Consider the following 22,830-nt stretch of genomic DNA (forward strand, 5'->3'; position numbering starts at 1 on the left):
TCCTCCCACTGTAATCTATACCCATTCCAAAATACTACAAATAGTCCATAATAATGATCTGGGGCTAGTGCTAGAGTTCTGCTGTGTTTTGAATGTTTCTTTCAAGTACCAGCATTAACAGAGATTCACAGAGACTGACAAAATGTAAACTCAGACTGGATCAGGTCAGTGAGGGAGGGTGCAATGAAGCCCCCAAGTGTGTTGCAAAGTGTTTTAAATTTCATATAAACATTTAAAGGACCACGGTCTAGTGCAAATACATTTTGCAGCTTCAAAGCAATCTCCAGTTTTATTTAAAGTTCTCACCCCGGACTATGCTATGCTATGCTAAGTCACTTCAGTCGTGTCCGACTCTGTGTGACCCCAGAGATGGCAGCACACCAGGCTCCCCTGTCCCTGGGATTCTCCAGGCAAGAACACTGGAGTGGGTTGCCATTTCCTTCTCCAATGCATGAAAGGGAAAAGAGAAAGTGAAGTCGCTCAGTCGTGTCCGACTCTTAGCGACCCCATGGACTGCAGCCCACCAGGCTCCTCCAACCATGGGATTTTCCAGGCAAGTGTACTGGAGTGGGGTGCCATTGCCTTCTCCGTCTCACCCCGAACTACACTCCTGAAAAAAACACTTTGGGCGGAGCCAAGTACTGCTCCTCCTCCTCTGGGTCGCGCAGAACCAAATCCGCAGACTTTGTCGATTGCTTCTGTCTGGGCAGACCAGCCTGGATCGACTGCTCCTGTCTGGCCCGTCCGCGGGCGCGGGAAAAGAGCTTGAATCCAATCTGACTGCCGCAGCGACCTCCTCAACCTTCACAATCCTGACCAGCCTCAGCCGCCTCCTCCTTTTACATCTCTGACTCCCGGAGGTCTTCCGAATCACGAGAGTGGAAACGAAGACGCTCAAGCCGCCGCCATGTCCGAGGCTTATTTCCGGGTGGAGTCGGGTGCGCTGGGTCCTGAGGAGAATTTTCTTTCCTTGGACGACATTCTGATGTCCCACGAGAAGCTCTCGGTGCGCACGGAGATCCCCATGCCGCGCCTCGGCGCTTTCTTCCTAGACCGGAGCGGAGGGGCCGAGACTGACAATACTATCCCGGAGGTAAGCGATCGCGTCTGGAAAGACTACAACTCCAAGTAGAACTTGCGGGCTTTGGGGCGTCGCGTAGCCGGGCGCGATGCCCTCTGGGATATGTAGTTTTACAGTACAGGGAGTCCGAGCCGAACGCTGAGTCCTGTTCGCTGCGCGCCCCACTCCCACCCCCAAGCCTTCGCGACCCCTATGGAAACTAAATTTATACTGGGTCGTCAGGCTCCCTCCAACACGGATTTCTTTTTTGAAACTATCCAAATTCAGCAATGTGTTTTCACCCGATGTGTGTTGATGCTTAAGGATCGGCGCCTACGGACCAGGGTTCTGATTATTTTTTGCCTTAAAGCAAAACAACAGTTTTGGTTTCCGTAGAAGCAAATGATGTCTGGGAGCTGCAAATTGCTATATTCGTTCCTGAAATGATGATGGCATCAGCAACCAGTTCCTGAGAGCTTTTAGTGCTGGGATCTATTACCCCTTTAGTTCTTTAACAACGCTATAGTCCCATATTGTTACACGTAAAGAAATTGAAGCCCAGATATGTTGAGTAACTTGGCCAGGGTGCTAGGGTCTTATTGTAAGTGGTGAGCTGGGATTCGAACTTAGAACTGCATGACTTCAAATTCGAGTTTGTCCCAGGAACATGGCTTGTAATGGTTCTTATTTTTAAATATTTATTTGGCTGCGTGGGGGTCTTAGTTGCCACATGCGAACCCTTAGTTTTGGCATGTGGGATCTGGTTCCCTGACCAGGGATGGAACCGGCCCCCGCCCCCTACCCGCATTGGGAGCTTGGAGTCTTAGCCACTAGACCACCAGGAAAGTCCCATAATGGTTATTTTTTAATTTCCTATTTAACCCAAGTTTTGTTTCAGTTCAGTTCAGTCGCTCAGTCGTGTCTGACTCTTTGCGACCCCATGAATTGCAGCACGCCAGGCCTCCCTGTCCATCACTAACTCCCGGAGTTCACTCAAACTCATGTCCATTGATTTGGTGATGCCATCCAGCCATCTCATCCTCTGTCATCCCCTTCTCCTCCTGCCCCCAATCCCTCTCAGCATCAGAGTCTTTTCCAGTGAGTCAACTCTTCGCATGAGGTGGCCAAAGTACTGGAGTTTCAGCATTAGCATCATTCCTTCCAAAGAACACCCAGGACTGATCTCCTTTAGAATGGACTGGTTGGATCTCCTTGCAGTCCAAGGGACTCTCAAGAGTCTTCTCCAACACCACAGTTCAAAAGCATCAGTTCTTCGGCGCTCAGCTTTCTTCACATCTTCACATATGAGAGTCCAACTCTCACATCTATACATGACCACTGGAAAAACCATAGCCTTGACCAGACGGACCTTTGTTGGCAAAGTAATGTCTCTGCTTTTGAATATGTTATCTCGATTGGTCATAACTTTCCTTCCAAGGAGTAAGTGTCTTTTAATTTCATGGCTGCAATCACCATGTGCAGTGATTTTGGAGCCCCCAAAAATAAAGTCTGGCACTGTTTCCACTGTTTCCCCATGAGGTTGAAGCCAACTTTTTCACTCTCCTCTTTCACTTTCATCAAGAGGCTTTTTTAGTTCCTCTTCACTTGGGCATTTTTGTTTGGTCTGTTTTGAGTTATTTTTATCAAAGTGAGACATATGCAAAGTTTAAAAAGCCAAATAATACCCAAAGATTTATAGAAAAAAATAGGAGGCCCTGCCTTGCTCTCCCTCATGTCCTTTCCATTTCCACAGGATCTGTCTCCTTTTTTCATAGTCTCTTCAAAATTCACCTCCATATTTCTAATTAATGTTCTTAAATTTATCTTGAGTTTTTAAACATTTAGACATTATTTTTTGACTTTCCATTAGAGTAGTCAATTAGTTGGTTCTCTTACACACTGATAAACAGAGGTGTACCGTCCATATTTTATTCATATTTCCTTCATTTTTACTAAATGTCCTTTTTCTGTTCCAGGTTCCCATCCAGGACACCAAAGTGCATTTAGTAATTGTGTGTCCTTAGGCTCCTCTTGGTTTTGACAGTTTATCGGACTTTCCTTGTTTTTAATGACCATGAATTCTGTGGAGTGCTGGCGAGGTATTTTGTTGAGAATATTCCTCATTTGGCATTTGTCTGTTGGTTTTCTCATGATTAGACTGTTTTGAGGCGGGAGACCATAGAGGTAAAGTGCCATTTTTACCACATCTTAACAAGGGTACATGCCATCAGCATGACTTGTGTTGATAGGAACTTTGATCACTTGAGCTATGTGGGGTTTGTCAGGATTCTTCATTGTAAAGTTACTCTGTTTTCATTGTAAAGTTACTGTTCTCTCTGGAAGGAAGTCATTATGTACAGCTGTACTTAAGGAGAGGGGACTTATGGTCCCCTTCTTTGAGGGCATAATGTCTACATATACTATTTAGGATTCTTCTGCGTGGGAGATTTGTGTAGGAAGGTTTTTACTGATGTATTTCATTTCATTCATAGACACAGGGCTATCAGATTTTCTATTCTAGTTTTACTCTTGGTACATGGTTTTTTCGCCCTGGGAATTTGACTGTTTCACCTAAATTTTCAAATATAGTGGTATAGTGTTGTTCAAAATATCCTTTTACTATCTTTTAAACATCTGTACAACTATAGCTGTGTCCTGCTTTTTATTTTTGATATTGAGAAATTATGATCTCTTTCTTAAGTAGTCTTACTAGGAGTTTATCACTTGTAGCAGTTTTTTAAAAGAACTAAATAATGGCTCTGTCAGCTTTCTCATTTGTACCTTCATTTTTAGGTCATTTAGTTCTTATCTTAATTAGTTCTTTCCTTCTATTTTCTTTGGGCTTAATTTTCTTTGTTCTCTTGCATCCATTCACATTTTGAGATGGGTACCTAGGTCATTGATTTTTCACCTTTCTTTTTTACATTTTTAGCTGTGCTTTTCCTGTAGCTTTAACTACATTTCACAAGTTTTAATTTGATTTTCTAATTTTCACTGTGAATTCTTCTTTGACTCATGAATTATTGAGAAGACTGGTGCTTAGGTCCAAACATCTGGGGACTTTGCTACATACAGTTTGGATTTTGATTTCTGGCTTAGTTCCACAGTGGCCAAACAACATAGTCTGAATGATTTCAGTTTTCTGAAAGTTAGCATTTGCTGTAAACCGTAGCATAAGATAACCATTTGGTTTGTGCTTGAAAGGGCTTCCCTGTGGCTCAGTGGTAAAAATCCATGTGCCACGGCAAGAGACTCAGGTTCGATTCCTGGGCCAGGAAGATCCCCAGGAGAAGGAAATGGCACCCCATTCCAGTATTATTGCCTGGGAAATCCCATGGACAGAGGAGCCTGGCAGGCTACAGTCCACAGGGTCACGAAAGAGTTGAACATGACTTAGCAACTAAACAACAGCGATGTGCTTGAAAAGTTCGATATTGTGAAGTCATGGTCTGCAGTACATAATATATATGTAAATTAGGTGAAGTTTTTATTTGTTTTGTTTAGATTGTCTATGTTGTTCTTGATTTTTTTGTTTGCTACTTCTCATTTACCAAAAACAGATATGTTAAAATCTCCCATGATGATTACGGATTTGTCATTTTTCCTTTTACTTCTGTTGATTTAGACAGATATTTCTATTTTTCTGATAGATTTAATGACCATTTTATTATCAAAGGTCCCTCTTTATCTCTAGTAATGCTTCTTTCTTTTGGTTACTGTTTGATAACATTTTTTCCATCCTTCTATTTTCTGTTGTCTGCAATTGGATAGTTTTTATTTACGTTAGTTAGGAAAACCTTCCCTTTGTGTCACATTTTTGTTCTTCACTCTGTTTTTGGTATATAAATGCTTTTTCTCTCTCCATTCCATCATGACATAAAACTTCAGCCCACACAGTTCATTTCTTAAGTCACAACTACATCTTCTGTGTTTGGCAGTCATTCCCCTAGAGAGAACAGGCAGTACTGATATTCATTCATTCTCTCAGGTCACGTGCATAGTAACACATTTACTACGTTACTTGTCTTTAAAACCTACAATGCTGTGTGATACAGGGCACAAAGCTTGAACTCCCTTTGTGGCTGGCAAAGGGACTGTTTGACAACAAGCGGCGGATCCTTTCAGTGGAACTTCCCAAGATCTACCAGGAGGGTTGGAGGACTGTGTTCAGTGCAGACGCCAACGTGGTGGACCTCCACAAAATGGGACCACATTTCTATGGGTTCGGCTCCCAGCTCCTGCATTTTGACAGTCCAGAGAATGCCGACATCTCCCATTCTCTCCTGCAGGCAAGTAATTGACATGAAAACCTATGGCATTGCACATGACTCAGGAGATAGGCGTGCCAGCCACCAGATGTTACTCTTACCCAGGGGAGTGTATGATTTATGCGATCAGTGTGTTGTTATTCTAGGTCAGCCTACAGTTAGGCTGTGTTTGCCTATTATATATACATGTAACTATGACTTGTGTGCTGCTCTGCATATTTGCTTGCTAAAAGTTGGAACCAACAGGAAATCCTGGAAATAAGAAAGGGGTATAATGGTTCATCACAGGTGATAGGCAGAGGAGGCTCAAACCTCCTTCTGACTGAGTCCCAAACCAGATTCTTGCCTTTAAGTGTTCAGGGATTTTAAAAAAATGTATCTGATTTCTCTCTGGCACTTCTTCTTCAGACATTTGTTGGACGTTTCCGCCGCATCATGGATTCCTCCCAGAACGCTTACAATGAAGACACGTCAGCACTCGTGGCCCGACTAGATGAGATGGAGAGAGGCTTGTTTCAAACAGGACAGAAAGGACTGAATGATTTTCAGTGCTGGGAGAAGGGGCAGGCATCTCAGCTCACAGCTTCCAACCTGGTTCAGAACTACGCAAAGAGAAAATTCACTGACATGGAAGACTGAAGGCCAGAAGAACACAGAATTTCTCCCTGTAGACTTATCCCTCCGTGAGTCCTTGATAGGAGCCAAGTTGACCTTGTAAAGGGCCAGAATCATGTCCCATCTTGTGGCTTATTCCCTGTAGCAGTGTCAGGAGTGGTATGATCTGGTGGGGAAATGACATGCTGGGGGTTGTCTCTGGCCCTCTGAGTCTTCCAGGACTGTCCTATCTGCTGACCCACAGCCTAGGCGTACTTAGCCCAGGAACCCACAGCCAAGGTCCTTGATAAAGAAGGATCATTAACACATCACAATAGAGTTAGAACCGGGATTCATTGTGCCTGGGAGTTTGGACAGCCTTCGATGTCCAGTTTCACCAGCTCCAAAGGATGGATACAAATGGACCTTCCCTGCCTGTTTGTAAGATGTCCTCTTGAGCTGAACTGCCTCATCTTCCTTGTGGTTGTACAAAGGACAGTACCCCTGGACATGCTGGCTCTCCTTGTAAGTATCTCCTGCCACCTTCCTATGGAGAATTACCCAGTTTCCAAAAACAATTGCCAAGAATAAGGAAGGAAAAGGGGAAAGGCCGATGAATGGCCTGGCTTTTACTAAAGAGAAGACATTGTTTTCCTTTTCTGTGATGAGGGCTTCATACACTGGACTTCACAGAACTCTACAGTCAGCCTAGACGGGAAATGGTTAAACAGCTTGTTTTTGCCTCTGAGATCCTCAGTTACTTCATGCCCTCCCTAGGAAAGCTGTCAGAGAGTCCTATGGAATTGCAAAGTAGTTATTAAAGGGTGTTAACCAGCCCTTCTTACATTGAGATCAGGACTTCAGTGTTGCTGATTAAGAGCTCTGTTTGAGGAGCTTAGCATGGCAGACGTGAGTGGGCAAGAGACCTCGGTCGTGGTTTTTTCCTCTTCAAGAAATTTTGCAATATGATTATATAGTGGATTCCTGACCAGTTACCAAGAGTCTCTGTAAGCAACCACAAAACTCTTTCCTTGGAGATCAAGGAGGAAACCTCAGCAAGTAGGAAACAGCATCCCTGGGACCCACTGGACCTTTTGAAGGACAGTTACCTCCATGCCATGGCTCCGCTCCCAGCTTCCCACAGCCGGTGAAAATCACCTTTGTCAGTGGAAATCACAGTGGAATTTGGGTCTCCAGATTGTGCAGATGTCTAGATGCAAACTTAGAATGTCAGAAATGTTTTTTAAATGCCTGTTTTAAGATGGAACTGATGTTTTTAAAGGTTGATTTTGGTGCTAAATAAATGATCCACTTTGCACATGAATACGTTCTGTACAAGTGCTATTTCTGGAACTCGAGTACTACAGATGATCCAACAAAGCTCTCAGAATTTTATCTTTGATCATACTTGACAGTAATGCCCAAATAAATCCATGTTTTAGCAACTGCTCTTTTGTTTGCACAATACTCATAAATATGAGAGACATTCCCTATAGGGATGGGCTGTGTCCTAGAGAAGAGGGACTTCCACTGATGTCACAGCATTCACATGTAGCCCAGGCCCCCAGAGATAATTCAGAGTCAGTGAGAAAAGCATATTATTTAATTTTTGAATTCACAGACAGCTTTGTTTGTAAAGTCAATCCTAAGGCTGCTACCATTTTTTTTGCCACGCCACTCCGCATGTGGGATCCTAGTTCCCTGACCAGGGAGTGAACCCTGGAGTTGTTGCTCAGTCTTTGACTACTGGACCACCAAGGAAGTCCCTGGTACCATTTTTTAATTTTATTAGAGACAATTTTTTGCTCAGAGGCCACATGTCAAGAATATGTGAGTACGCACATGCAAAATATATTTCATTTTAAATTCTGAACAAATTATATTGCAAGGAGCTTCTGAAGCCCCATCTCCAAATTACAGATTTGCCTTCAGTTCAGTTCAGTCGCTCAGTCGTGTCCGACTCTTTGCGACTCCGTGAATCGCAGCACGCCAGGCCTCCCTGTCTATCACCAACTCCCGGAGTTCACTCACTCACGTCCATCGAGTCCGTGATGCCATCCAGCCATCTCATCCTCTGTCATCCCCTTCTCCTCCTGCTCCCAATCCCTCCCAGCATCAGGGTCTTTTCCAATGAGTCAACTCTTCACATGAGGTGGCCAAAGTACTGGAGTTTCAGCTTTAGCATCATTCCTTCTAAAGAAATCCTAGGGCTGATCTCCTTCAGAATGGACTAGTTGGATCTCCTTGCAGTCCAAGGGACTCTCAAGAGTCTTCTCCAACACCAGATTTACCTTCCAGGCTGTCAATTCCAAACCTTCTTCCCCACAACCAGCCCCTAAATCAGTGTCTTGGTGCCTTCAAAGAGGTGAATTTTTTAAGTCAACAAATTGGCTCAAATACCAAATAACTCTTAACAACTTATTGACTAGAGATATATTAATATGTCTTTTGTTACTCAAACATTATTGACTGGAGTGTTTCAATATTCACTTACAAAACAAATCGCTGACCACAGGCGTCAGTTTCTACAAAAATCCCCCAGTCAATAAAAATCAAGGGGGGATGTACACTCTTTCCTCTTAAAGGCTCTTTCCCCAGGTAATTGTGGCCTTAATTATATACAAAAGACCTCACCATCTTCAGGCTTTTCATTGAAGTACAAGCTGGGCTGCTGAGAGGAGTGGAGGCTTGGTCTCCTAGGTCAGTTCCTTGCACTCTCTTGACTTCTATGTTTTGGACAGCTCCAGCCTCAGTCCTTGGACCTCTCCTAACCATTCTGACTCCCTCCAGTGTCGTTTGTCAAGTTTTAAATACCACCTCCTGTACACTGCTGCTGCTGCTGCTGTGTCGTGTCCAACTCTGTGACCCCATAGATGGCAGCCCACCAGGGTCCCCTGTCCCTGGGATTCTCCAGGCAAGAATACTGTACACTGATAACCCCCAAATTCCATCTCCGTCCAGACCTCCTTTAAACTCCAGACTTGCAGCTAACCACCTTGATATTCCCCTTCAACATCTGATCCCATGGTGGCTAGAACTGAAGCCCTGATCTTACTCTCAGTCTCTTCTTGTCCTCTCTGTCATCTCTGTTTCTGACCACTCCCATCTTTCCCTACTGCTTATGACAAGAATACAGGAATCTTCCTTGGCCGTCTTTCTCTTACTCTCCTTATCCTTTGGGTCAACTTTCAAAACATTGGCAGAACCTGCCCACATCTTCCCCACCTCCACTCCTGTCTGGAATGGCTGTGGCCACCTTCCACCTGCCTCCCTGCATTATTCACCACCCCCACCCCTAGCCTTCAGATTCTTCTTACCAAAGCAGCCAGAGTGGTCTTGTTTAATCAGGGACTACCCTGATGGTCCAGTGGTTGAGACTCCTCACTCCCAACGAGGAGACCTGGGTTCAATCCCTGGGTTGGGAAGATTCCCTGGAGGAGGGCATGGCAACCCACTCCAGTGTTCTTGCCTGGAAAATCCCATGGACAGAGGAGCCTGGCGGGCTACAGTCCATGGGGTTGCAAGAGAGTCGGACGTGACTGAGTGACTAAACAGCAGCAGTCAGGGAACTAAGATCCCCGCATGCCAGGGGGTACCGAGAGGAAAAAAAAAACACAAAGAAGCAATCAGAGCTTATTACTTCTCTACGCAAAACCCTCCCTTGTCAGGAAAAGGCCACTCTTGTCATCAGTTCAGTTCCATCGCTCAGTTGCCGACTCTTTGCTACCCCATGGACTGCAACACGCCAGGCCTCCCTGTCCATCACCAACTCCTGGAGCTTGCTCAAACTCATGTCCATTGAGTCCGTGATACCATCCAACTATCTCATCCTCTGTCATCCCTTTCTCCCACCCTCAATCTTTCCCAGCATCAGGGTCTTTTCAAATGTCAGCTCTTCACATCAGGTGGCCAAAGTATTGGAGTTTCAGCTTCAACATTAGTCCTTCCAATGAACACCCAGGACTGATCTTTAGGATGGAATAGTTGGATCTCCTTATAGTCCAAGGGACTCTCAACAGTCTTCTCCAACAGTTCAAAAGCATCAGTTCTCTGGCGCTCAGCTTTCTTTATAGTCCTACTCTTACATCCATACATGGCTATTGGAAAACCCATAGCCTTGACTAGACAGACCTTTGTTGGCAAAGTAATGTCTCTGCTTTTTAATATGTTGCCTAGATTGGTCATAAGTTTTCTTCCAAGGAATAAGTATCTTTTAATTTCATGACTGCAACCAGTATCTGCAGTGATTTTGGAGACCAAAAAAATAAAGTCTGCCACTGTTTCCACTGTTTCTCCATCTATTTGCCATGAAGTGATGGGACTGGATGCCATGATCTTTGTTTTCTGAATGTTGAGCTTTAAGCCGACGTTTTCACTCTCCTCTTTCAGTTTCATCAAGAGGCTCTTTAGTTATTCTTCACTTTCTGCCATAAGGGTGGTGTCATCTGCATTTCTGAAGTTACTGATATTTCTCCTGAAAGTCTTAATTCCAGCTTGTGCTTCATCCAGCCCAGCATTTCTCATGATGTACTCTGCATATAAGTTAAATAAGCATGGTGACAATATATAGACTTGACTTACTCCTTTTCCTATTTGGAACCAGCCTGTTATTCCATGTCCAGTTCTAACTGTTGCTTCCTGACCTGCATACAGATTTCTCAGGAGGCAGGTCAGGTGGTATTCCCATCTGTTTCAGAATTTTCCACAGTTTATTGTGATCCATACAGTCAAAGGCTTTGGCATAGTCAATAAAGCAGAAATAGATGTTTTTCTGGAACTCTCTTGCTTTTTCAGTGATCCAGTGGATGTTGGCAATTTGATCTCTGGTTCCTCTGCCTTTTCTAAAATCAGCTTGAACATCTGGAAGTTCACAGTTCACGTATTGTTGAAACCTGGCTTGGAGAATTTTGAGCATTACTTTGCTAGTGTGTGAGATGAGTGCAATTGTGTGGTAGTTTGAGCATTCTTTGTCATTGCCTTTCTTTGGGATTGGAATGAAAACTGACCTTTTCCAGTCCTGTGGCCATTGCTGAGTTTTCCAAATTTGCTGGCATACTGAGTGCAGCACTTTCACAGCATCATCTTTCAGGATTTGAAATAGCTCAACTGGATTTCCATCACCTCCACTAGCTTTGTTTGTAGTGATGCTTCCTAAGGCCCACTTCACTTCACATTCCAAGATGTCTGGCTCTAGGTGAGTGATCACACCATCGTGATTATCTGGGTTGTGAAGAGTTTTTTTGTACAGTTCTTCTGTGTATTCTTGCCACCTCTTCTTAATATCTTCTGCTTCTGTTAGGTCCATACCATTTCTGTCCTTTATCGTGCCCATCTTTGCATGAAATGTTCCCTTGGTATCTCTAATTTTCTTGAAGTGATCTCTAGTCTTTCCCATTCTATTGTTTTCCTCTATTTCTTTGCACCAATTAACAAGGAAGGCTTTCTTATCTCTCCTTGCTCTTATTTGGAACTCTGCATTCAAATGGGTATATCTTTCCTTTTCGCCTTTGCTTTTTGCTTTTCTTCTTTTCACAGCTATTTGTAAGGCCTCCTCAGGCAGCCATTTTGCTCTTTTGCATTTCTTTTCCATGGGGATGGTCTTGATCCCTGCCTCCTGTACAATGTCAAGAACCTCCGTCCATAGTTCATCAGACACTCTATCAGATCTAGTCCCTTAAATCTATTTCTCACTTCCACTGTATAATCGTTAGGGATTTGATTTAAGTCATACCTGAATGGTCTAGTGGTTTTCCCTACTTTCTTCAATTTAACTCAATTTGGCAATAAGGAGTTCATGATCTGAGCCACAGTCAGCTCCCAGTCTTGTTTTTGCTGACTGTATAGAGCTTCTCCATCTTTGGCTGCAAAGAATATAATCAATCTGATTTCGGTGTTGACCATCTGGTGATGTCCATGTGTAGAGTCTTCTCTTGCGTTGTTGGAAGAGGGTGTTTGCTATGACCAGTGCGTTCTCTTGGCAAAACTCTATTAGCCTTTGCCCTGCTTCGTTCTGTGCTCCAAGGCCACATTTGCCTGTCACTCCAGGTGTTTCTTGACGTCCTACGCTTGTCATACTAGTACCATTTGTTAAAAGTCTGTCTTTACCCCAGTGGTTGGGTATTGAATTTTCTGCTTATTTAGCAGAAATAACTTGTTCCTCATTTAAAATAAAAATTTCACCATCTAAGAGATTTCTGAGCATTTTCGAGACCTTCTTTTTAATCTCTCAGCACCACTGAACCTCTGAACCACTGAACCTGAGAAGTTTCTGGAACCACTGTGTCTGACATAGTGAAACTGGAATGCAGAAATATGAGCCTCTCACTCAAGTTCATATAGAAGTTAGTCCCACTCTGAGTCTCTCTGTTATTTTCTGTTCCACCATCCTTCAAGAAATACGAGGAAAGCTTTTCATCTTTATGCTTGAGACAGACAATTGTGTTTAAGTAAAAAGATTTTACACTGATCTTGGCAAAAGAAAATAATTGTGAAGGCCATACATGCATTTCTGAAAGTAGGTGTCTTTGTGTTCAAGAGAATAATCTATACTTGAAGTAACTTGTTGCACAAAATATAGGCTAGATGCTTAAACTGTGAGAATTACTCCAAGAACCTTAATTTCTTCTGGAAACCTGGCTTTCCCTAACTTTAATTAGTCCTTATCTTATGTAGGTAAACTGAAATTTTCAATATTGATTGCACATAGAAACAATTTTTAAAAGACAACTGAATGCCCTGAACCTAAAGAAAAGTGTCTACAATTTGGAATTTTCTTGCTAATTCTTGATAGTGGCATTTTGAATGAATAATAAATCTTCCATCATTAATGAGTAGTGAATAAAATATATAGGGAATCAAGAGCAAGTCTGAGAAAATATATAGCTACCCTCTAATGAGAGCAGATGATTAACACAGGTGACAGGCCCAGCCTGTCTTTGTTTGAGCTCATTTTGTTGGTTTTTCTAGGCTTCTGCCTTTCTGCCTCGCTAATTAAAGGAGACATGGTGCAAGGAGACACAGCCAGACACAGCTTGCTTGCCAAGCAGCCTTCCTCTAGGACACGAAACGAACCTTCTCCTTCCGGGCTGTGCTCTCCTGTTGCCTGCATTGTGAGCTAAAGGAAGGTATTCAGCTGGCCAGAAAATTTCTTCTGGTTTTTCCAAAGGATCGAATGGAAGCCCAACTCACAGGAGACCACATCCAGAAGCCAGATCCTATCTGTCAGAGATCAGAGTCAAGTCAGCTAAAGGGGCATCATTTCATTAAACGTTTTTATTTGAAAATAATTTCAGACTTATACAATAGTTGTAAAACTAATATAGAGAGTTCTTCTATATCCTTCACCCAGCTTTCCCTAACATCTTACACAATCGTGGTACATTTATCAAGTACGTTAACTAAGTCACAGGCTTGTCAGATTTCACCAGACTTTATGTCCTTTTACTCTTCCAGAATCCAATCCAAGCTTCTACTTTGTATTTAGGGAGGAATATTTGTTTTTGATGTGGACCATTTTTACAATGTATATTTAATTTGTTACAATAATATTTCTGTTTTGTGGTTTTGGGTTTTTTGTTTTTTTGGCTGTGAGGCATGTGGGATCCTAGCTCCCCACCTGGGATCAAACCTGGCCTTGCTGCACTGGAAGACAAAGTCTTAATCAACGGGCCACCAGGGAGGTCCTGGGAGCAGTCATTTTTGAGAACAGTTTTGACAAATAAAACAGCATCAGACTCTTCCCTCTGTTAATTTCAGAAGGTAGGCTCATTGAAAAGACGTCTTTTCCTTGGCTGCATAACTGGAGCCAAGTAGGAGCCTAGCAGGGCTTGCTCAGGAGCAAACTGTCGGTGAGCTCCTCAAGAAGGGAGAGAGGATTTGCTTTTCACCTGAAATTTTCACTTTTCCCCCAGTCCTTGCATCTAATGGGAAACAGCCATTTTCATTTTACCTCAAGCTTTTCGCTTTCTGTCTGTGACAGCAGTAACTTGATTTTCTCCCCTTTCCATTCTGACACATACTCGCTAATTTTCTTTGTGTCTAAATTAGTTTAAAATGAGCTTGGCTTTATACACCAACATTATTAACAAATGTCAGCACGGCTCTGAAAATAGTGGTTGGGACCTGCTGCTGTTTCAGAACCCATAAAGGGAGTGCAGAGAACCAGCTCATCCTTGCAGTCTTCTCCCACCTATGGCCAATTTAAAAGAAGGAAAAAAAATCCCAGAGGTTTATAGCTTTGTGACATTCTCTGCTCCTGTATCACCCTTGAGACAGAAGTTTTTTTTGATTCTCACATGATTTGCATGACTCTCTTTCTGGGTGACTAAAATTCTTCCCTGAAGATAGTTTATTTGGCTGCAGGAAAGCAGTACTGTGTGCTAAGTCGATGCAGCTATGCTAAGTCGATGCAGCCATGTCTGACTCTCTGTGACCCCATGGACTGTAGCCCACCAGGCTCCTCTGTCCATGGGATTCTCCAGGCAAGAATACTGGAGTGGGTTGCCATGCCCTCCTGCAGGGGATCTTCCTGACTCAGGGATCGAACCTGCAACTCTTAAGTCTCCTACATTGGCAGGCGGGTTCTTTACCACTAGCACCATCTGGGAAGCCTGTGAGGGGAAAAAGCAGGAAAGCAGATGAGGACCTAAAAGTTATAGATGTAGGTGCAGCAAACGAGACAGGTGAGAGAAAGATGGTGTGATTTGTTGAAAGAAATGTGTAGTGAGGAGGCATTTTTTGATGCTTGAAAAAAGAAACCAGTGGTCAAAAGCTACCATTGTTGGGGTCACTGGAGGGAGAGATGACAGCAGTTGTTCCCGGAGAGTGGCTTTATCTTAATGGGAACAAGAGGGCTTGGCACTTGGCTATCTCTTAGGTTCAAGAGCAAAACATTTAAAAAACCTTTCAAAAGACGCTGTCATTTTCTAATTTAGCATCGTGTGTTCACGCATTTCTGCATCCAAGAGGACAGATAAAAATTAAGTAAAGTGCTTCTCTTCCAGTCACTGAGCAGTCCAGGAAGTGTTTTCTGAGGCTTTGAGCCAACTTAGCCCCTGATCAACATTTCAGAAGGTTCTACTGGCTGAATTTTCAGATTGTTTCAAAGATTTGCAGGGAGTGAAAGTGAAGCGTAAGTTGCTGAGTTGTGTCCAATTCTTTGCGACCCCATGAACTGTAGCCCACCAGGCATCTCTGTCCATGGGATTCTCCACACAAGAATACTGGAGTGGATTGCCATTCCCTTCTCCAGGGGCTCTTCCTGACCCAGGCAGATTCTTTACCATCTGAGCCACCAGGGAAACCCCAAAGCACATCATATAACACGATACACCACGTTTATATATAGTCAACAGTGAAAATCAGTGTTCTCCAATGTTTAAGGCATTTTATTTTTTAAATAAAAAAATTTTATTTATTTTTTTAAAATTGTATTTATTTATTTTGTTTATATTGTATGTATTTATTTTGTGTATATTGTATGTATTTGTTCTGACTGTTCTGGATCTTTGTTGCTATGTGGGCTTTTCTCTAGTTGTGGTGAGCAGGGGCTCCTCTCTGGTTGCAGTACTTGGGATTCTCACTGCGGTGGCTTCTCTTGTTGCGGGGCATGGACTCCAGGACACCCGGGCTTCAGTAGTTGTGGCTCCCAGACTCTAGAACACAGGCTCATGGGCTTGGTTGCACACAGGCTTAGTTGCTCTGCAGCATGTGTGATCTTCCTGGATCAGGGATCAAACTGTGTGTCCTGCATTGGGAGGCGGATTCTTTACCACTGAAGCCCTGTAAGGCATCTTTAAAAGAAATCAATAAAAACTGGAAAAACCTCACTCCATTTTGAAAGACTGTTATTTCCACAGACCATTGTGATTTGAAAAGGCTTTTCTGCTGCTGTAAAGTCAAACAAAGAAACCATAGGGAAAAAAAAGTCTTGGCTTATCGCAGATGCATCTGTTGAGTCGAGCGTTTAGCTGAGTTACATGGAGGTGGATGAACTGCCTTGCTTAATTATGGCTCAAGCACATCCACCTCCTTCAATCTCATCCACACCACGTGGCAAGGTCCCTTGGGGACTCACGTGGTGAAATAAATCTCTCAGGAAAGAGCTTGTGTCTTCAGGCCTCCGAGATGGCCTTTAACCCAGGAAAGCCAAAGACAGAGAACTAATGTAGGGGTGACTTCGCACTATTATTCTCTGGGGGACCCCTTTGTTCAGTGATGCCACGCCTGTTCCCTTAGAAGTGTAATGGACAGTAAATGTCTCCTGGATGGCCTGCTCATTCCCTGTCTGATTCTTGCCAAAGTGCAAGAAGGTGCAAGCCAGTTTTGCCAGTTTGAGGGTGGCCTGGGAGCCAAGTCAGCCGCAGTTTACCCAGATCTCTCTCTCCTGTCCACGGGATTGTTCTCTGTGCCTCTTCTCAACTCTTCTCCAGCCTCCAGTCTGGGTTTTGTGCCCAGGATTTGTTTTGGAGGCTTCAAAGACAGCGTCATGCCTGCCCCTTCCAAATTCTTCCCAGAATAAACAGATGGTGGAGGAATGGAGAGTTCTTATCATCTCCCTACACTGGTAGCTGCTACCCAGTGGTTTAGAGCTGATGGAGCCCATAAGGATTAACTGCTTTCCAGGCTGGTAAAATAACTCTTTATCATGTTACATTTAATACATGGAAAGGAATTTATGTAACATATCTTTAGATTATGAAGCGTTATAATAACAAGAACACACAGAAACTTCCAGGCACTAAAGTTCTAGAAAATTATCAATGCTTCTGGTTCCTTCTGCATGATTTCCTGCTGCCCCCACCCCCAGAGTTACCATGATCTTGGGTTTTATGTTTATTATCTCTTTAAAAACTGCTTTTCACCTGGGAGAGGAGCACTGACATATATACACTAGCACGTGCAGAACAGACCGCTAGCGGGCGGGAGCTCAGTTCGGCGCCCTGTGAGGACCTAGAGGGCGGATGGAGGCAGCGGGAGGGAGACACTGACAGCTGCTTCACTTCATTGTATGGAAGAAAGCAACACAACATTGCAAAGCAGTTATTCTCCAATAATAAGAAAGATTTTATTGAAGTACGGTTGCCTTACAAAGTTGTGTTAGTTTCAGGTGTACAGTCCCTTTGTTTTATGTATCTGATGAGTACGTTGTTTTGATTTGGTTTTGGACTCTGCAAAAATAATACCCTGCCACATGCGTGTTTCTTTCACTCAATTTTACATTTAAACTTTCACCCATGTTTTTGCAGTTCATTTTTACTGCTGAATGACTCTCTATTCTGGAAACATGCCATGATCTCTATAAGTATTCTCTCATTACTGGACATTTGGTCTGTTTCCAGTCCTTTTTTCTGTTATAGACATTGTCACTGTGCATATTTGTGCTCATATCTGAATTATTTACTTAAGAATCTCTCTTGGGGAAGTTTCACCTGAAAGTTAAATTGCTGGCTTGTAAATTCTGTGAGTGCTCAAGTTCACAAGATGCTGCCAGAATGTACCAGATTACTCTCCCATCTGCTATGTATGAGTCCTCATCATCAGAGTTCTTAATTTTTGCCCAGTTAATGGGTATAAATTGATACCTCATAGTGATGCTGATTTGCGTTTTCCTGAGCACCAATGAGGCCAAGTATTTTATTGTATGTTCATGGACCATTCATGCTTCCTCTTCTGTGAAATTCCTTTTTATGCGTCTTACCCATTTTTCTATGAGGACATTTGTCTTTTTCTTACTGACCTGTAGAAGTATTCTGAATAGGAATCGATTATCTGTGTTGTAAAATAAAAAAAACTCCCAGTTTGTGGCTTGTCCTTTAATTTTCTTTGTGGTATCTTGAATAGAAAAGTTCTTAACCTACCTTTTTTTTTTTTTTTAACAGAAGAGAAAATGGGCACAAATAGGTAAGAGGAATTTTCAACATAAAAGTGTTACTGTAGAAGAATGACATTGGACCCTTACCTAAAACCAAATACAAAAATCAACTCAATATGGGTTAAAAATCGAAACATAAGAGTTTCAGTTTTGCAAGATAAGAAAGTTCTAGAGATCTGTTGCACTACAGTGTGAATACATATAACACTGTTGAACTGTACACTGAAAGTGGTTAAGATGGTACATTTTTATATTATTTTTTACCACAATTAAAAATTTTTAATGTTGTAGCTAATAATAGCTATTATTTATTGAGTGCTTACTCTGTGCCAGGCACTGCAACATCCACTTTATACACATTATCTTATTATCTCATTTACTCTTTACAACAACTCCGAGAGAGAAATTATTGTTTCCCCTCATTTTCCAGAGATAGAGACAGGCTCAGTGAGATTAAACAACTGCTCAAGGTCACACAGCAACAAGTGCTGAGCCCAGGGCTGGAACCCTGATCCAGGTGTTCCTGAAGGCAGATCTTTGCTGCTCCGCTGCACTGACCAGTAAGCAGCAAGAGCCCAGCCAGGAGCCGTGGACATCCTCTTCCCACCACACCACCAGCCATCTTTACTCTTCAGCACTGGTCCTTCCAACAAGCTTCCACACCATTACTCCTAAATACCTCCTTTGGGAACATTGGCCCAAGCTATGCCTACGTCATGTAACCATTATCTGCAGTATAAATAGGACTCGTCTTTCTGTTTCAAAACACTGCTCATGTCATTGACAATTCATGCTCATTCCTGAGATACAAGTTACTATTTTTGAAGAGTTATTTTGTGTGGCATCTCGCCCCAGGGGCCCTTGGCCTGCTTAATCTGGTATCTTAATTGGCAGAACACAGTGCAGCCCTCTGGATTTGATTATGTGTCTAATCTGCAACTGTGGCTGTTCCCAAGCCTCCCCTTCCTCCCTCCATTCCCACCCCAACCCCTGGCTCAAAACGAAGTGCTGGGTGGTTGAGGGTTGGCCAAATGGCAGGCAGGTTTGCAGAAAGAAGAGCCCATGGGGCAAGACTGGCTGGTTTTCCAGCCACTTCCAGTGTGGATTTCACTGAGAACAGAAGCTAATCCCATTCCTTCACTTCTCCAAGGATGCTGTACCCCAGCGGTCCCTAACCTTTTTGTCACCAGGGACCGGTTTCATGGAAGACAGTTTTTCCATGGACCAGGGTTCTCAGCATGATTCAGGCACATTGTAGTCATTGTGTACTTTATTTCCATGATTGTTACACTGGATTATATAATGAAATAATTATACAGTTCACCATAATGCAGAATCAGTGGGAGTCCTGATCTTGTTTTTCTGCAACTAGACAGTCCCATCTGGGGGTGAAGGGAGAGCACTGGGGAGCAGCTGTAAATACAGATGAAACTTTGCTCACCTCCTGCTGTGTGGCCCAGTTCCTAACAGACCATGGACCATTACCCATCTGGGGGTTGGGGACCCCTGCCCTACCCTGTGACTGCACCCAGTGTGGGGTCTACAGCGGGGAGAGGGACGTCACTCCTCCCTGCCCTTGTGGAGTTTACATTCTCAAGGGGAGTCAGATCTGATCAACACAGGATCTGTGATGTGAATTAAAGAGTGTTGGAAGGGGAACAGCTCAGGGGACCGTCTTTCAACTGTGTTCATAGAAGGCCTCTCTGAGTTAGGGTGTGGAGTTGGCCAGGTGCAGAGCCCAAGAAAGAACATTCCAGGCAGTGAGGGTAGCAGGTGCCAAGGTCTTGGGGCAGGAAAAGGGGAGGGGTGGTCTGTGGCTTAGGCTGTTCTGAGGAGAAGAGAGCAGGAACATGGAGGGCAAGGATGAGAGTGACAGGGAGGTGGGGAGAAGGAAACAGGGGCAGATCATCACAAACAGGAGGCCATACAAATTGCCTGAGAGCCAATGGCTGAAGCACCATCCCAAGGTTGGGGAAGGAGTGGAAGGGAGGTCCTGAAGCAGTGAGTCTCAGAGTGTGGCCCCCAGACCAACAGCATTGCACCACTTGTGAACTTGTTAGAAACAAAGGTTCTCAGGCCCCACCTCAGACCTACCACATCCCCGGGAGCACAAAGCACCAAGCTTGTGCCCAGTAGATGCTCCATTGATTGAATGGTTGAATTGCGAGCTGTCCACCTCCAGAATGTGCCCCTGTGTTAAAATGCAGAGTCCTGTGGTGGGGGCACACAGTTGCCAGCGGGTTGCATCCACCCTGGCATGGAATAAGGATGGGGCCTGGCTCACGTGGGTCTGACTGATTTCAAGGTGCAAAAGTAGAGACAGAAATGCATGTCTACAGTTCTGCCAAGTGAAACTTCACACTTGGCCTCCGTGTGCCCTGGGGTGGTGCTTCAGACTTTTACGAGGTGTGGAAGGAATTAATATTCATTGGAAGACTTTCAACTGGTCTTGAGTTATAAAAGTCAGCCAAAAAAAAAAAACCACAAAAACACAAAAAACACCCCACCATGTAGAAGGAAAATGATGTTATCAACCTCAGTTGACTTAAGACCAGCTGCAGAGGATGTAACCAAATTATCGGTTAAGGAAACTTACCTTGGGGGTGAGAGGGACCCCAAGACATCAGTCCCCCATAAACCCCCACCCAGGGTGCTTTTGGAAAGAAAGTTTTCTGCCTGAGCTCAGAACAGAATGCTCAGTGTTAATAAGCATCTCCTCCACAGTGCTGCAGAGCATCAGGCCAGGACACTTTAATTGCTCTGAGAGAAACAAGTTAATGGGGTTTTAATAAAAATACAACCCAAATAGGCATTGAGTCCCCAGTTTTCTGCAGCCAGGGTTTCAATTCCACAGGTGTTAGAGCTGGTCCCCTTTATGCAGTGAGACCCTGTTGAGAATTACAGAAGGGAAATGGACTCATGCTTTCAATATTTTAAAAGTCCACAAAAAGCAGTTTGAGAACTCTTTTCATTATGGCCTGTTCTGTAGAGAAAAAACAGGTCAAATCAGGTCCCCAAACCACCATAGACATTAAAAGCTTGGGGGTGGGCGGTCTGGTACCAGTGTGGCCAGTGAAGGCCATCAGCTGCTCCTCCAGCCGGTTCAAAGCTTTAGAAAGTAAAAAGGGTGCTGGTTTTTTGTGTTTTTTTTTTTTTTAATCTCATTAGTGGTTTAGGCAGGATCGTTTAGTAATGAAAGGTCCAGGCCTTGGGCTGAAGTCACCGGGTTCAAATCCCACCTTGGCCACCTAAGAATGGCCTGGCTTGGGGACAAGTTGGGTACCTCTGTGCCTCATTTTCCTTATCTGTAAAATGGTGTTGCGATCGTATTGGTTTCACACGGTCTTGCGAGCACTAGATGCGTGGTCCGTAAAGTGCTCAGAGCAGCGCCTCGCCCATGGTGGTAGTGGTAGTAGTGTTAGTCGCTCAGTCGTGTCCGACTCTGCGGCCCCATGGACTATAGCCCTCCAGGCTCCTCTGTCCATGGGATTCTCCAGGAAAGAATAATAGAGTGGGTTGCCATGCCCTTCTCCAGGTTATCTTCCCGACCCAGGGATCAACCCTGGTGTCCTGCATTGCAGGCAGGTTCTTTACCATCTGAGCTATAGGGAAGCCCTTCGCCCATGGTCCTTGAAAAAAATAATGCTGGCTAGTGGGGCAGACTGGGGATCAAGCAGATGTGAGGATTTCAGACAGGCATAGTCCCAAGAAGCAGATACACAAGCTAATGAGATGGAGAGACTGGGATTCAGAGGGGTGGAGTGTAAGGAGTAGCTAGGTTCACAGAGGCAGTGAGAGCAGAGACCCGGGGGAAGGGCCAGGGTGGCTGGAACACAGTGGAAGAGGAGGAAGCAAGACGTGGTTGTAGCCGCAAGCGAGGGCCAGCTCCTACAAGGGCTCAGAGATCAGGACAAAGGTATTACTATAAAAGCAACGAGCAAATTCGGAAGCGAGCGAGCGAGCCGAGTTACCTTTTTAAAAGCTCAGAGACCGTTCTGGCTGTTGTGCAGGAAGAGACGGGGTCCCGGAGAGATGGCCTTTGGGAACCAGAAGACTTGTTAGGCAGCCACTGCGATCACGCAGGGAGAGACAAAGATGCCTAGACCAGCAGTGGGGATGAAAGAAGTGCAGGGAGCAGAGGACGCGGTGATGACGGATGGTGGGGGAGGGAGAGAGGTGCGGGTCCAGATGACATGCAGGTTTGTGGCCTCGGGAGAAACAGGTTTGGGCCAAGATGCTGTCATCTCACCTGGCTAACCATGCCGGCCGTGGCTCCTTCACCTTGTCACTGTGCCTTGTGCAAGTTTCTCGGGGCCGGCTGGGTGCAGTTTCCCACTTGGCTTTTGTCTCTTAATTTCCACACTGCTCCAAGACCTCACGATCGCTGCTCATGCTTAGGGCATAAGAATGTGCTGTAGGACTGCTCCCCATTTACATAACCTTCTGCCCCTGGCCGGTGACTGAGCTTGTTTCTAATCCTGACAGTAACCAGGACCCTGGTCCTTCCTGAGGCTTCCTGGCAGCTTGGACTTGGAGCCTGTGAGCCAGCCCCATGGTGGGGTGCCAGAGAGCCGGAGGGGAGCATTTTGGAGTTTGGAAGCTTTTTAAATTTTATAACTGTTTCGTAGTTTTACTGTGTGCATTTTGTTTGGTTACATAAATAATATGTAAAAGATTCAGGCGATCCAGAACAGAACACAAAGTCCCTTCAGCATCTCCTCCCCACCCAGCTCCCAGGGCCTCCCTGCGAGTCAGCATCATCAACAACAGGCGGCTTCCTTCCAGTCCCCTTTCAGCACTTTCACACTCTTACACACATCTTTTATGTATGTTGGACCTTATTATACATTCTGTTCTGTAAACTTCCTTTTATTATTTTGTCTGAGAGAGATCTAACTACTGTTTTCTTTTGTTAACAACTGCACAGTTTTTATAATATGGTGGTATTATATTTTATTGAATATTTTATTTACTCACCTTCTCTGAGGGTTTGGCTGTTTACTAATTTTCTCAGTAATGCTGCCGCGAATGTCATT

The 22,830-nt window shown here is 44.2% G+C and overlaps 2 protein-coding genes across 2 annotated transcripts; one reads left to right on the forward strand and one right to left on the reverse strand.

Annotated features, from left to right (window-relative positions):
* Positions 1 to 295: 295 nt before the first annotated feature.
* On the forward strand, positions 296 to 7,246 carry GINS3 (GINS complex subunit 3). Its single transcript, XM_061387372.1, has 3 exons — positions 296 to 1,093; positions 5,116 to 5,349; positions 5,737 to 7,246. The coding sequence occupies exons 1-3, from the start codon at positions 908 to 910 to the stop codon at positions 5,965 to 5,967; spliced, it is 651 nt and encodes a 216-aa protein (XP_061243356.1). The 5' UTR covers positions 296 to 907; the 3' UTR covers positions 5,968 to 7,246.
* Positions 7,247 to 7,346: 100 nt separating this feature from the next.
* Positions 7,347 to 22,603, reverse strand: LOC133230246 (uncharacterized). Its single transcript, XM_061387370.1, has 2 exons — positions 22,044 to 22,603; positions 7,347 to 21,831 (listed from the first exon to the last, which is right to left on the reverse strand). The coding sequence occupies exon 2, from the start codon at positions 11,510 to 11,512 to the stop codon at positions 10,547 to 10,549; it is 966 nt and encodes a 321-aa protein (XP_061243354.1). The 5' UTR covers positions 11,513 to 21,831; positions 22,044 to 22,603; the 3' UTR covers positions 7,347 to 10,546.
* Positions 22,604 to 22,830: the final 227 nt, after the last annotated feature.

Source organism: Bos javanicus, chromosome 18, assembly GCF_032452875.1.
Source record: "Bos javanicus breed banteng chromosome 18, ARS-OSU_banteng_1.0, whole genome shotgun sequence".
In the NCBI taxonomy this organism is placed as follows: Eukaryota; Metazoa; Chordata; class Mammalia; order Artiodactyla; family Bovidae; genus Bos; species Bos javanicus.